We start from the raw sequence: 13,481 nt of genomic DNA, 5'->3' as shown, positions 1-13,481 counted from the left end.
GTGGGTCACTTCTGATGGTGAAGATTTTAACAGTGAGATATTCAGGCTCTTGTTCATTGCTGGCAAAAGGTATAGCTGGTGGGGATGACTACGCTGAAAAAAATAGTGTTTTGTAGCTGAGAATTTGCTCTATCAAACTGTGCTGTTGTACATTTCGTACCTTGTAGTTTCCATGGAAATAAAATAGCATGCATTACTTTCGGATCAATAGAAAATCAGTGCAGACACCGTTTGACATCCCCACAGACAATGAATGATGATATCCTCTAGACCTGAAGCTTGTTTTCTCTGGCTGCTTCTTAGTGGCATATGGCAGCCATTTGCAACTCCATACACAGTTCAGTATATCCAATACAGCTGGTGTTGGATTTTCTTGTGGGTGATCCTTAGCAGTGGAATGATGGAAAATGTTGAGTTTGAAGTCAGTTTGCACCTTTTAATCAAATTACATCGATGTTGTCTAATTTTAATGCACAGGGTATAGAATTAAAAATGCAACAGCACTATGGTACGATGTAGAAAATCAGTGCAGCTACTTCCTGGATTTGGGTGTGTTCATTAAAAATGGGTGGGCTTTATGTTGGATCTGTAATTTTTCTTTCTGCTGTCAGGCAAAGCTAACACAGAAACATAAAGACAGCAGAAATTCAGTATCATGTTTTGGTTAACTTCAGAATCCAGAATAGTGATTGTAGAACCACAGTCTGAAAGGGACCTTACTTACAGATTGTATTTACATTTCATTTATATTTTGCAAGCTATTTCCTCAACCACATAAATATGTATCATCTTTCATTAATGATTTTTTTCGGTTACATTTTTACAACGCACAGACACTGGGCTTTTCTTGCCTTGCCTTCAGCTGTTTCCACAGTGGCCAAAGTTAAAAGAGCATCGCACGACACTTTGTATCACCCTGTTTCAGAGTGATAGACTGCTCTGTGAAGGCAAAACCTTATCACAAACCTGTCCCTTATTCCTTGGCCCTACACTTTTCATTGTTTCTCCCTGGGAGCAACAGGCATTCTCCTGATGGGGTAAAAATAGGAGAAGAAATAAGGAAGAGAGCCAAAATGTGCATGCACACAATGGTTGGCACTGGAACCTGCAAACCTGCAACTATCACTGTAGTTGGACCTTGATACAGCTAAGGATCTGCACCTCTACCATTTATTTTGTTTGAGAGAAACAAAGCTTACATGCATAACGTAGCAGCCAAAGGGAACAATTTAATTATGCACAAGCCCAGAAGAGCTTTCTAGTGTTGTTTCAGAAAAAGAGAAACAACCAAAGTGGTACATATACCTATTAGATTATTTGCATTTTGAGTATCGAATACAAACCTGTTGTTTTGCCAAGCCTTCTGAGAAGTGCTCTAGTATTTAAGTGTTTACTGCTAACAGCAAGTTCTGGCTTTCAAAGACCAGAATACCCACCTGAGAAACAGGCAGTCACATTTTATCTCTTGTCAGTATAAACAGTGACAAAAAGCAAGTTTAAGAAAAAAAGTGAAAATGGAATGGTTCAGTGGTTGAAAAGCAGCTGTAAGCTTGCCTAAAAATGTGAAATATGCTAAAAGTAGAAGCCAAAAATCCTTCCTTTTTAGGACCCTCCCAAATGTCTGGAATTTGTTAGCTTTCCTGAGTGTGAGAAGAGAATTTCAGTCATAAAGTCACCTTTGATATGTAAAGACCTAATGCCTCCTAAATTATCTCAGATTTCTAGCTTAGAGTTCCCCCAGGTTTGTGATTCTTAACCTCGAATGCCACCAATAAAAACAAGACTTGTCGTTCATGTTGTAGGACACTAAAAAAAAGGTATTATCTCTATCTGTGTGATCAAAAAATTATCCTAAACTCAGCAGAGTTTCTGGATGACATCTAATCCATAATGAAATACACGTGTAGAATTTGCATTCATGTTTAATATTTGCCTCAAAATACATAGTAAAATTGTGAGAACTGTAAATCCATTCATGGCAGAGACATTTAAGGAAGTGCTACAGACATGCCCTTGTTCAGCCTGAGTTGATAAGGAAATTTTATTATCTAAATAATGTAAAAAACCTATATGAGATGTTAATTCAGTCTTGGTTTATGGTGAGTTTGACAACAAAATAGCACTTCCTCTTAGGCAATAGAAACTGGAAAGCATTCGTACAAATAAAATAAGCAGTTGCTCGATCATTATGGCATAGTATAACTGTACTTCCTAGAATCACTCACTGCTACTGAGTGGAGCTGGGGAATGCTATGGGTTGCCTGATGCAGCAAACAGGCTGGTGGCTGCCCTCAGTCTGAGCACAGAGATGGCCAGCTCTGTGGGAAGTTTAGTACAGCTGATTAATAATTGTGTATCACTGTCATTATTTCAGACGGGGGCCTATGTCAATGCAGACTGGAAACAGAACTGCCAGATCCTACTGAAGCATGCAGACAGAGCTTAAGAAAAAAGGACAGTTTACAGGAAAACGTCCTGCACTTTCCAAACAGGAATTATATGGGTGTGTATTTTTATTGTAAAAGGACAGAAATAAAGCAAAAGCTCTGTTTACCATACATTAGCTATTACTTCAGCTCCAAGGCTTTTTAACCTTGTAAGAATTTAAGTTATTGTCTATATTTAACTAGGAATAATTCCATAAGAAAAAAAGGTCTGCATTAACAGATCAGTCAGGTTACAAAATGCAGTATTCAAAAGTTAGGAGACAAAAGCATAGAAGCACACATACTGTAAAAATGCTGCTGAGAAGCAAATACTGACCAATATACTCAGGTGTCTCAGAATTAATGGAGCAAGCTGCACAGTACTTCTACGCAACTGAAGAGAATTGTTATCCCCATTTTACCAATGGGACACCAAGAAGGAGAAATATTAATTTAAAAAATCTCAGACATTGCAAAGCTTGAATGCAACATTTAATTTTCTCATTTACTTTTGAATGAAATTATTTTGTTGCATGGTAATTGCAGCTTGTTGAAAGGCATGATTCTACTCTCTGTTCTGTCTTGGGTCTCACACTGCTGACACTTTCCTTGTGTTGGCTCTAGTACTGTGCTGCCAGGCCCTCATGCTGAGCCAGCAGCTGTTGCTGTACAATTGCAAGACTCAGTGCAAGTAGAATGGTGGAAACAGGCCAGGCAGGGATGGTCAGAGGGATGCAAGTCTGACAACTGTGTGACAGCCTGCACTCATGTTAGCTACAGTATGAAACCACACCCTGACAACATCTGCTCCTATTAATAGATCTTTGGTGTTGGCATTAGATGAACTCACTGTGAGCCGAGGGTATCATCTGGCAACAATCTGGAATGCTTGAAGCAGCGCACCTGCTTTGGCAGCAGCACAGGAATGCAAGCAGATTGCCACTACTTCTTACATCCATTGGCTCTGACAGGAACTTAAGTGAAGACACAAGAAATTTTGTAGGAGCATAGGAACATGTAGCAGACTATGCATCCAGTCTGGTTTTCCTCACCTTCTTTTTCAGCAAGGCTTCTCCATAACTTAGAAAGTTTAAGAACCTACATAGTTCTTTTCAGGGTATTCGGCTATACTTCTGTAACTCAGTTTCTCAATTACCATGTAACTGATTCAGTTTGACAGCAGTTTATGCTTTAACACTGCTGACGAAAGAAAGAACTTGTGATACCATAGGAAAAGAACAAGTCACAAAATAATCAAGTAAGGAAGATATTTTCAGATTGGTGAACACATCACATGGTGCTGAGGAATGAAGCATCTGCAAAATCTCTAGTGGACATCTTCAGAAAATTTTACTTCTATATGTCAGGGTGCATTCCAGAAAAAAAAGGTAAATAAAGTGCTCATCTAAAATGAACTCATCTTTCATCCTCAGGGAAAAATGTTAGCAAATAATGTCACACATTTAGAAGACAAAAAGAAGACTAAAAATTTGTATGAAGAATAAATCATGTCAAGACAGTTTTCTCCTGTGACGCTCTCCTGAGAGATGGAGTAGAAAGAATAGTTATGTCATAGAACCACAGAGTTCAAGAATGGCTGAGGCTGGTGGGCATATTTGGTCCACCTGGTCCAATCCTCACTCAAGCATGGACACCCAAAGCAGGCTGCCCAGGCTCATGTATAAGGCTGCTTTTGAAAATCTCCAAGCAGGAGACTCCATAGTCTCTCTGGGCAGCTTTTGGCAGTACTCCATCACTTGCACAGCTCTGATGTTCTTCCTGATGTTCAGGAAGTGTTCCTGAACTGTTCCAGTTTGTTACCCATTGCCTCTTGTCTTGTCATTGGGCATCACTGAAACAAGTCTGGATCCATCTTCTCTACACCCTCCCTTCAGGTATTTATAGACATTGATAAGATTCCCTCTGAGCCTCCTCTTCTCTAGGATGAACAGCCCCAGCCTTCTCAGCTTCTTGTCACAGGAGAGGTAATCTAGTCCTTTCATCATCTTGGTGGTCAAGATCAAGAACTGGACAGCAGTTGTTGGCCTCACCAACGCTGAGCAGAGCAAAAGGATCCAGAAGGATCACTCCTCTTGACCTGCTGGCACTGCTTGGCCTAATGCTGACACAAATATTGTTATCCTTCTTAGTGGCTAACAGTGGCTTAGTGGCTCACATTCAACTTGGTGTTCATCAGGACTTTTCTGCAGAGTTGCCTTCCAACTGGGTGGTCCCCAACATGTACTGGTGCATAGGTTGTCCCTCCCCCATTGCAGGAGTTTGCATTTGTTGAACTTAATGAGACTTGCTAGCTCACCCTCCCATCCTGCCTAGGTCCCTCTGGATGGGGACACGGCTTTACAGTGAATCATCTATTCCCCATAGTTACTTATGGTTTATTAATTTACTGAGTGTGCATTATACTCCATCATCCTGATTGTTAATTAAGGAGCTATTCAAGACCAGACCCAGTACTGATCCCTTGGGTACTCTGCTTGTTACTGCCCTCCAACCAGACATTGCACCACTACTACTGCCCTCTAGGCCTGGCTGTCCAGACAGTTTTTGATCCACCTTGCTGTCTGTTCACTAAATATATACATTATTTATATCCTGATTATATACATATTCTGACTGTAGCAGTATCTTTCATGCAATATGATCAAAAGCAAGCCAGGACAACTTACAGTGGTTAAGACTGCTAGGTCCACAGTGTCTTCAAAAATGGTTAATATTTAACTAATTTCTGCAAGAAAAATCTGTCAATATATATATATATATATATATATATATATATGCAATAAAACCATCAATATTTTTATGCAAAAACTGTCAATAATTCACTCATTCTCTTCTATACAATCTTTCCATTAGAAATTAGGATGATGGGCTACAACATGTAGATTTGCAGATGAGAGGAACCTAGCAGAGACTGCAAATATTTTGGATATATTGGTACTTAAGACTCAGTTTAATCCTAAGAAACTGGGAACGATCTAGAAAAGTAAAAAGAAGTTAGCCAGTGATAAGTGCAAAATATCAGAGAATCACAGAATGGTCAGGGTTGGAAGAGACCTCAAGGATCATGAAGCTCCAGCCCCCCTGCCACATGCAGGGCCACCAGCCTCCCCATTTAATACTAGACCGGGCTGCCCAGGGCCCCATCCAGTGTGGCCTTGAACACCTCCAGGGACGGGGCATCCACAACCTCTCTGGGCAGCCTGTTCCAGCAAATATGGAGCCAGGAGCAGCCATGTTAACCAGTATGGGATAGGGAACAGCAGGTGAAGCATCAGCCCTGCAGAGGAGGGTTTGCAGTGGTGAAACACAGGCTGACCCTTGGCAATAGTGTCATGTTTTCAGGAAGAAAAAAAGCGCTGACCTCACAGCCATAGAATCATAGCATCACTATGGTTGGAAAAGACCTCTGAGATCATACAGTCCAATCACCCACCTACCACCAATACTGTCCACTAAACCATGACTCTAAGTACTACAAGTCCCCTTAAACACCTCCAGGATGGTGACTCCACAGCTTCCTTGGCAGCCTGTTTCAACTCAGAAACAGAAGCACAGTCAGCACAGCACGTGTGGCTGTCCTGCTTGTCTTGTCAGAACTGTACAGCCTGAGCCAGCTGAGAACCGTGTCTGATTCTGGCAACACAAGTAATGAAAGACCCAGCAAACACAATTTACTACTTGAGAAGAGGCATTTATAGAGAGTCCTAACACATTTCTAATCTGTAAGAAGTTGCTTACGAAAAGGAAGGGAATAAATTGTTCCCCAGTGCCACCTAGCAATGGCATGAGCTCTGAATTTAAGTTACAACAAAAGGTACATCAGGGTTAAACAACACTTGTGAGCGTCAGAGCAGCAGTGACAGCAAAGCACCAAAGCAAAGACTGCAGGCTCTGTATTTCCAAGGTTTTCAGGGTATATGAAACAAAGATCAGGCTGCAAAAACAGAAATATTTGCCTGGAAAAAAAAAAAAAAAAAGTTTTTTGTTGATTCCATTGAGTGTGCTTTCTAAGATTTCTGTATTCTCTTCATTTTGCTGCCTTGGTTTATAACACCATGAGTTCTTACAGACTTGGATCTTTTCTCTGCTATTTTTTTTCCTGTTTCTTAAAGTTCAGGATTTACTTTAACAAACTGTTCTGTTTCCTTCCTAAATAAATTTCATTAAGTGTCCAACTTTCCAGTCCACCCAAATAACAAAGTGATTGGTTCTCCGTCTCCTTATCTCATATCTAGAACAAAACGAAGCGTTTTCTCGACTTCTCTGCCTCTGGAAATGGCCACTCTGGGAACATTCCACTATTTCACAGCCGAAAACAAACAATACCTTTGTGAGTATTTCCCTCGAAATTAGGGTTTTCTTAGCCCTCTTTCGTTCCTAAAAGCAAACCACATTTGCCCCCCGGCTCTTGGCCCGTCCTGCTTCCTTGTCCCTCCTTTAACTCCTTTTGCTGTTATTCCAATGCATCTTTCCGACTTTTTTCCTTCATTTCCCTATTTTTTTGTAAACGCCTTGCACGCATCCGTGGCTGCAATGCTTACACGCGCACGCACACACTGCTTTATTCCCTTCCCCTCGTTCTACTCGAGTCGCTTCCCGAGGAAATCCGAAGTCCCGCCTCCAAACCAAAAACAAACAACGGCGCCCGTCCCGCCCTTTCCCCGGCAATAAAGGCAGCAGAAACAACGGGAACAGAAACAAAAGCGGAGTGACCCCGACGTGATTCGAACACGCAGCCTTCTGATCTGGAGTCAGACGCGCTACCGTTGCGCCACGAGGTCCTACTGTAAACGGCGGGGCAGAGCTTTACAACTCACCTACAACGGCTACCCGCAGCCGGATCGCTTTATTGTCTCGAACCTCCTTTTCCCCCTCCCCCACGGGCTCGCTTCCCGCGTTCCGCGCAGATCCGTTGATGCCCCTCGCCCACACACGGGCTACCAGCACCAAGGGCCTCTCTCTCCCTTGGTGGTGTAAAGCTCATTCTCTGCGGCACTGCCGCCACACGCTCCTGGCTGCTCGCTCCTCCGCGGCCCTCAGACTATTTCCGCTCAGAGCCCGTCCTTTTGCCTGTTCCCACCGCAATTTACTGCTTTCGAAGTCGTTGAAGAACGCAGATAAATGGTAGCCATGCGGAAGCCTTTTTAACGCATTCCTCGTTAGTATAGTGGTGAGTATCCCCGCCTGTCACGCGGGAGACCGGGGTTCGATTCCCCGACGGGGAGGCTAGAAATGTTTTCTTAATTCTCACCGCCTGGCTGTGTTATCTACAGATGAATATCTAAAGATGAATTAAATGGCGCCCCCCGGGTCGTCTTCGTTTTGGCTGCCGTTTTTGTAGCAGCAGCTGCGCCCACTATCTGCGATCACTAGCACTGCTCGCGCTTGAGCGAGACGGTAAGGCAAAAGTCTTGCTTCTCCCCGTCGGGGAATCGAACCCCGGTCTCCCGCGTGACAGGCGGGGATACTCACCACTATACTAACGAGGAACCGCAAGACGCCCGCGGCCTCCGGTGCCACCGCCCCTGCGGCGCCCGTTGTCTCCCGCCCCACTTCAGTGAGGCCGCGCTGGGCAGCGGTGTGCAGAAGGTGGGGCCGCTTAGGGGCCGTGCGCTGGAGCTCGTTGTCCAGACAGTGGCCTTCTTTATGTGGGTGCTGCTGTAGGCAGTTTGCTGGCGCGAGGAGGGGGTGCGTGGATAGCCTCCCACCTATAGGTTGTTTCCTTCTACACCCCGTAACTGAAGGTGAAAATAGCACGGGGACACTGCCAGGCTCGAGGCACTGAAGAAGCAAAGCAGCCCAGATAATTTTTACATTTGTATTTTTGCATCTGGTTCGTGCAGACAGTTTCTTTTTACAGGAACCTGAGAAGCATCAGAGTCAGCAGTCCTTGGGTGAGAGGACTCCAGCACCTGCTCCTCACCTCCCTAAAAAGGGAGAGGGGAAAATGGAAACCAATTACTGTGAGATTGGAGAGTAAAAGGCCGAAGGACACACACTGACTGTGTGTCTTGCACTCGTTTGGTCAGTGGTAACACGGCTGCAGGTTGTGTCACAGTGACAAGAAACTATTTGTAATTTACTCATTGTATGAAGCTTTAACTCCACGCATAAGAGGTCAGCTGGAACAAACAAGGCTCTCTATCAGCAATCTCTGATACCAGTAATATTGCTTTGGACAAAAGGACCCCAGAGTGGTGTATTCAGACAATTATGGCTGAAGAACAAACAACAACCTGTACATAGAATATCTAAATATAAGTGACCTGTGTCTGAAGCATTTCAACAAACTGCCGGCTCCTGAAAGCATTTGAAAATAAATGTGTTCCTGAGTGGATGCAACAAGAACATATGTTTTGCCCTGACAAGTGAAAAACAAAGTCTCATAATAATTGAATTACTTTAGAGTAGTGCTATGAAATGTACTGGTAGGGCTACTATCTAGTGATGGATAGACTTTAAACCTCAGGGAACAGGATCAGAAGCAGCGTTGCTAGGCTGGTCTAAACTTGCCAGGCAGGATCAAGCTTTGTTCTAAAGATGCTGATGATTAGATTTAACTTGTGAGACTTCCTGGTGGATCAGATATTGGCTGTCTGCATTTTGTGGGACTGATTGCGCTTGGCTAGTTTAGACTTTTCCACCTGTCACTTCCCAGTCTCTTCTCTGATCCCTACGGTCAGGGAACTGAGCTGAGAACAGCCTTGTCTAAGAGGTGGTGTTTGCTGCAGTCCTGAGCTGCTGGTCTTTGCTCACATCTGGTTTTGTCTCAAACTTTTACACAGACCTCCTCTTTGTTGTTGTGTTTTACCCTATTTTCAGTACATACATAGCTCAGTACATTGTACATTGGTGTGTCTTCTCAGAATGGCAACTAGTTTTGTGATGAGAGCCCTTGGTTGTGCCTCAATCCATTGCCCTGATCCCATTTCTGGACAGGTACTGTTAGCTTCATCATCCATCTTACATATTTTGTATGTTTTCCTCCAACAGGGACAATTCTGAAACAAAAGTGCCAGTAAATATACAAACTCATGCTCTTGCATAGCCTCTTCCCACTCCCTGTTTGGTAGGGAGAGCAAGAATATCTACTAAAAACACTTGCTTTGTTCGAAGCTGGTAATGGTAAATAGGGTTAGGTTAACCAACTATCCTACTGTGGTGAAAATGAATATCTTGACTACTTTTGCTTCTTCAGTGAAGCCTATATGCACTTCTGAAGCTGTCTTTTCAAACATATCCCGTGCCTAGATGATGACTTATCAGTAGCTATATAAGAATGGGGTCAGTAGGGGATTTTGAAGTATGAGTCAGATAAACAAAAGTGCTTTTTTGGGGTGGATGGTCTAATACAATGCTGCTGTGACTCACAGTTACACAGCAAACATCTTCCCTGTTGATTTGTCACAGAGACCTGTAAGCAGAAAGTGGAACAAGTACTAGAAACTAGTATCAGTGCTCCAAGGTCTAGGAAGCTTTTGTCTTCTCCTTGGTATTTGCATATGGCTATTCTGTGTGCCTAATTCAAACCTTCCATGCTTTCCTCATCATGGTACCAGCTCTGTGATCAGCTCTCATTAGGCTGCTGATCCCTGAAGCAACAGTTGTCTGCAAGAGGCCCTTCATAACCATGAGGATCAGTTGGTCTAGAATCTCACTCAGCATTGCAGTTGGAAGCTTATTACCTCCCTATCAGCTTGCTTAGCTGAAAAAAAGCTTGAAACATGGTCATCCGATTGTGTTTTGTAAATAATCACAGATGGGAGATTCTGTAAGCTCTTTGTTGCAAGACACTGTCTTTTCTAACTGTAAATATTTTCTTTCTTTGAATTTGCTTGGAATTTGCCAACTTGCTGCTTGATTGGTTTTCTCTTGTCATTTTGCCATGATTCTCCAGGGAGAGACTGGCTTCAATTTCTCTATGCCATCCTACTGGGTATCTAAAGACAACAATTAGATAAAACTGTATTCGTTTCCAGGCTGAATAAGTCCAGCTGTCTCAGTGTCCCATGCTCCAGCTCCCTGGTGTGACCCTCCACTGAATTCATTGCTTTTCATCAATATCTTTCTTGTATTACCCCAAGTTCTGCACAGAGGTCTACAAGCAGTATCAGATGCATCCAAAGGGTGTGGGGAGCATTAATCACTTCCCTCAACTTACTGGTTGTGGTGTTACTAATGCTGCCCAGTATATGATTAACTTTCACTGCTACAAGAGCAATTACTCACTCATATCCATCTTTCTTGTTCTCCAGGACATTTGGGAATTTCTCCATAAAGTTGCTGTTTATGCAGTCAGCTTTTGACTGTTGCACGGGGCTCTTTTATTCTAGGTGCAGGGCTTTGCATTTAACTTTGCTGAATCTGAAGACATTCATGTTGATCTATCTCTACAGCCTGGCACGGCCCCACTGAATGACACTCATGCCTTTGATAGTATCAGTTGCTTTTCTAATTGGAAACACTGCCTGGCTACCTAGGCTAAAGGCTGAGCTGCACACAGGATCCTCACAGCTCAGCCACGCTGGCACCCCAGAGACAATAAGGAGTGGATTTAATGTAGTGCAGTAAGAGATATCTATCATGCATGCAAGCCATATAAACTACTTTGTTTAACCTCACTAGGAAAGTGGTCTTCTATTAAGTACATTAAGCTTTCTTTTTTATAAAAACAAAGGACCAATGACCATACACTTTTTTTTTTTTTTAAATAGGAAGTTATTTGATACTGCAGTCTCTTTCTATTTTCTTGAGATCATTCTTAGTCTTAGAATATGACTTATAATATGTTAATACTTAAAAATATATTTGCTTCAGAGTAGTCAAGGCAAGTACTGGCTGACATCTGCACCATGTTGCTTCTGAAGTGCTACAGCTTCTGGAGAGCTCCCCTGATAATTATTTACAGGATTTTTCAGACCAGAGCCCTTGCAGGAAGCTAGACAAAGCAAATCAACTGCCATTGATTTAGATTTGCAGTGCAGAACCCCCCTAGAAATAGGTGAGGGGTCCAAACAGAGAAAGACAAAAAAAGCTACCAAATAATGCTTCTAAATCAATGTCAAACAAACAAACAAACAAACAAACAAAAACCTGTAGGTGAGAAGTGAAGCCCATCAGTGATGTGATCTTTAGGATGCCTGAGTCCAGAACAGCTGCTACGAAACTGGATTTCTTATCTACTTTTTATGCTCTTCACGCATACTCAACCCTTCATCTTCTCTTTTTGTTCTGTTCTACTTTTAATTTTTGTCTGTGCCTCACCATGTAGGCTCACAGCACAGGATTTAATGAGCTTTTTACTAAGAATTTATGAGTTAGAAAATAGTATATTACGTTATGTGAATTATTTCTTTACAGCTTTTGGCCTTGTATAAATTCTGTGCAGGCTTGTTGTACACTCTGCATGACATAGTGGCCTTTTTTTCTGTGTTAATGCATTTTGATCAAGTTAGAACAAAGTTTTAGAAGTTATTTGGAAAAATAATTGACATCACTTAAGGAAGTGAATGATCAGACAACCCACATAAAACCAACGACTCAAATGCCGAAGAAATTAAAGGTAAAGGGGAGCATGGCAATGTATGTCAGTGCCTGGTGGATTAGTTGGAGGAGGGACTTAGGGGGTTTTCCCTGATTAGCATTCCTGGTATAGTTTGTACAGTACTAAATGCAGCCACACAGCTGGGCAGCTTCCTCTCCATGTCGCATCACGTGAACTGTCTAATAAAGGATGTCTTTTAAAAGCTGGTTGGAGGAATCTCAGGCCTTGAAAATTTATGTCCTAACAATTGTATAATAAAATAGACAAGAAATGCCCATGCAGAACTGCATTTTCTATTTAGGTAAAAAGCACTCTGAAAGAAGAGTTGAATAATTTAATCTAACCATTTATATTCCTGTGGCATGGTTTAAATCTACTAGGTGATCCCAGTAAGAATAAGCTCCTTATCAGAGGGAATCTGCATTCTCATCACTTTTCCCCTCAAAAGGGATTTCTAAATAAATGTACTGAAGATACCATAAAAAAACTGGAAAATTCAATTACATCAGGAAAAGTGGAGGCTGGCTGGTTTTAATAAATAGTTTCAGCATTAGAACAGCAAATAACATAAAGAGTCTTGCTTAGAAATCAGAGGATGGGACTCAGTAATTAAAGGGCAAGTGGTCAGTCAAGTTTATATGCAGAATTCAGGTGTAGGAAATGTATAGTTTCAGAGTAGTCCCAAAGGGTATTTATATAGCAAAGCCCTTAAAGATATACTAGGACACTACAAAAAATTTGTTAGATTGTGTACTGATGTAGGTGTCCTTGCATTGTACAGTTCTGAATCCCAGAATATCTCTATCATATGATAGTCATAACTTTATAGCTGTGATGAAAGATGCAGTGTAAACAATTACACCATTGGTCTGTCTTAGTCTAAAATATGGCATTTCTTAGGATCTTGAAATTGTCGATGATTTGCTTAAATTAGAACAATGGTGCCTTAAGAAGAATCTACAGATAAACGTAGAGAAAATCAAAATCAGTTGTAACATAACTATCAGGTCCAACTCTCACATCATATTGGTTCCAGGAATGAACGTCTATCAGTGAAAATGAAAAAAAGGAAAAAGAAAAAAAAAAAGAATTTAGTAAAGCAAAACCCACAGAAAGTAATACAGGAAAAAACATCAGAGGCTGAAGTTAGGTGACAAAAGCAAAGATGTCATGAGGCAGAAGCATCATACACAGAAATGAAACATTCTGTAAAGAAGGTGGGGGCGCGTTTAAAGGTGTCTGTTTTCCCAAACTGTGAATGATGCAATGAATTTAACTTTCTCTTAGAAAACTGATCATCAGAAATTTCTTTTATGCACATTGATGCTCACTAAGTATAAACATCAGGGGCAAGTGCAGGCTGAGTAATTATGATGATGGAAACTGAACAGATTAAGCATCTAAAGCACCTAAAGATGAGCTTAGGGAAGAGGTGGGTGCCATTAGTACCAAATAGTCAATGCTTTCTCAAGGTATTAAATTAGAAAATA

At 41.8% G+C, this 13,481-nt stretch overlaps 1 protein-coding gene, 1 long non-coding RNA gene and 3 other non-coding genes across 5 annotated transcripts in view; 3 read left to right on the top strand and 2 right to left on the bottom strand.

Annotated features, from left to right (window-relative positions):
- Positions 1–2,521, top strand: part of LOC149919553 (uncharacterized) — a 28,780-nt gene extending 26,259 nt beyond the window's left edge. The window contains exon 3 of the mRNA XM_090140236.1: positions 2,375–2,521. Coding sequence (XP_089996362.1) covers positions 2,375–2,426 — 52 coding nt within the window. The 3' untranslated portion in view covers positions 2,427–2,521. The remainder of the gene's footprint in view (positions 1–2,374) is intronic.
- A 1,711-nt stretch (positions 2,522–4,232) lies between these two features.
- On the top strand, positions 4,233–9,432 carry LOC149919552 (uncharacterized). The gene is made up of 3 exons (XR_016463649.1): positions 4,233–4,321; positions 6,683–6,777; positions 8,308–9,432. It is a non-coding gene; the product is annotated as an uncharacterized LOC149919552 (long non-coding RNA).
- TRNAW-CCA (transfer RNA tryptophan (anticodon CCA)) lies at positions 7,157–7,228 on the bottom strand. The gene has a single exon. It is a non-coding gene; the product is annotated as a tRNA-Trp (tRNA).
- TRNAD-GUC (transfer RNA aspartic acid (anticodon GUC)) lies at positions 7,601–7,672 on the top strand. Its single transcript has one exon. It is a non-coding gene; the product is annotated as a tRNA-Asp (tRNA).
- TRNAD-GUC (transfer RNA aspartic acid (anticodon GUC)) lies at positions 7,865–7,936 on the bottom strand. The gene has a single exon. It is a non-coding gene; the product is annotated as a tRNA-Asp (tRNA).
- Positions 9,433–13,481: the final 4,049 nt, after the last annotated feature.

Source organism: Phasianus colchicus, chromosome 1 (assembly GCF_987193195.1).
Source record: "Phasianus colchicus chromosome 1, bPhaCol1.hap1.1, whole genome shotgun sequence".
Taxonomy (NCBI): domain Eukaryota; kingdom Metazoa; phylum Chordata; class Aves; order Galliformes; family Phasianidae; genus Phasianus; species Phasianus colchicus.
This window is presented reverse-complemented; position numbering and strand designations above follow the sequence as displayed.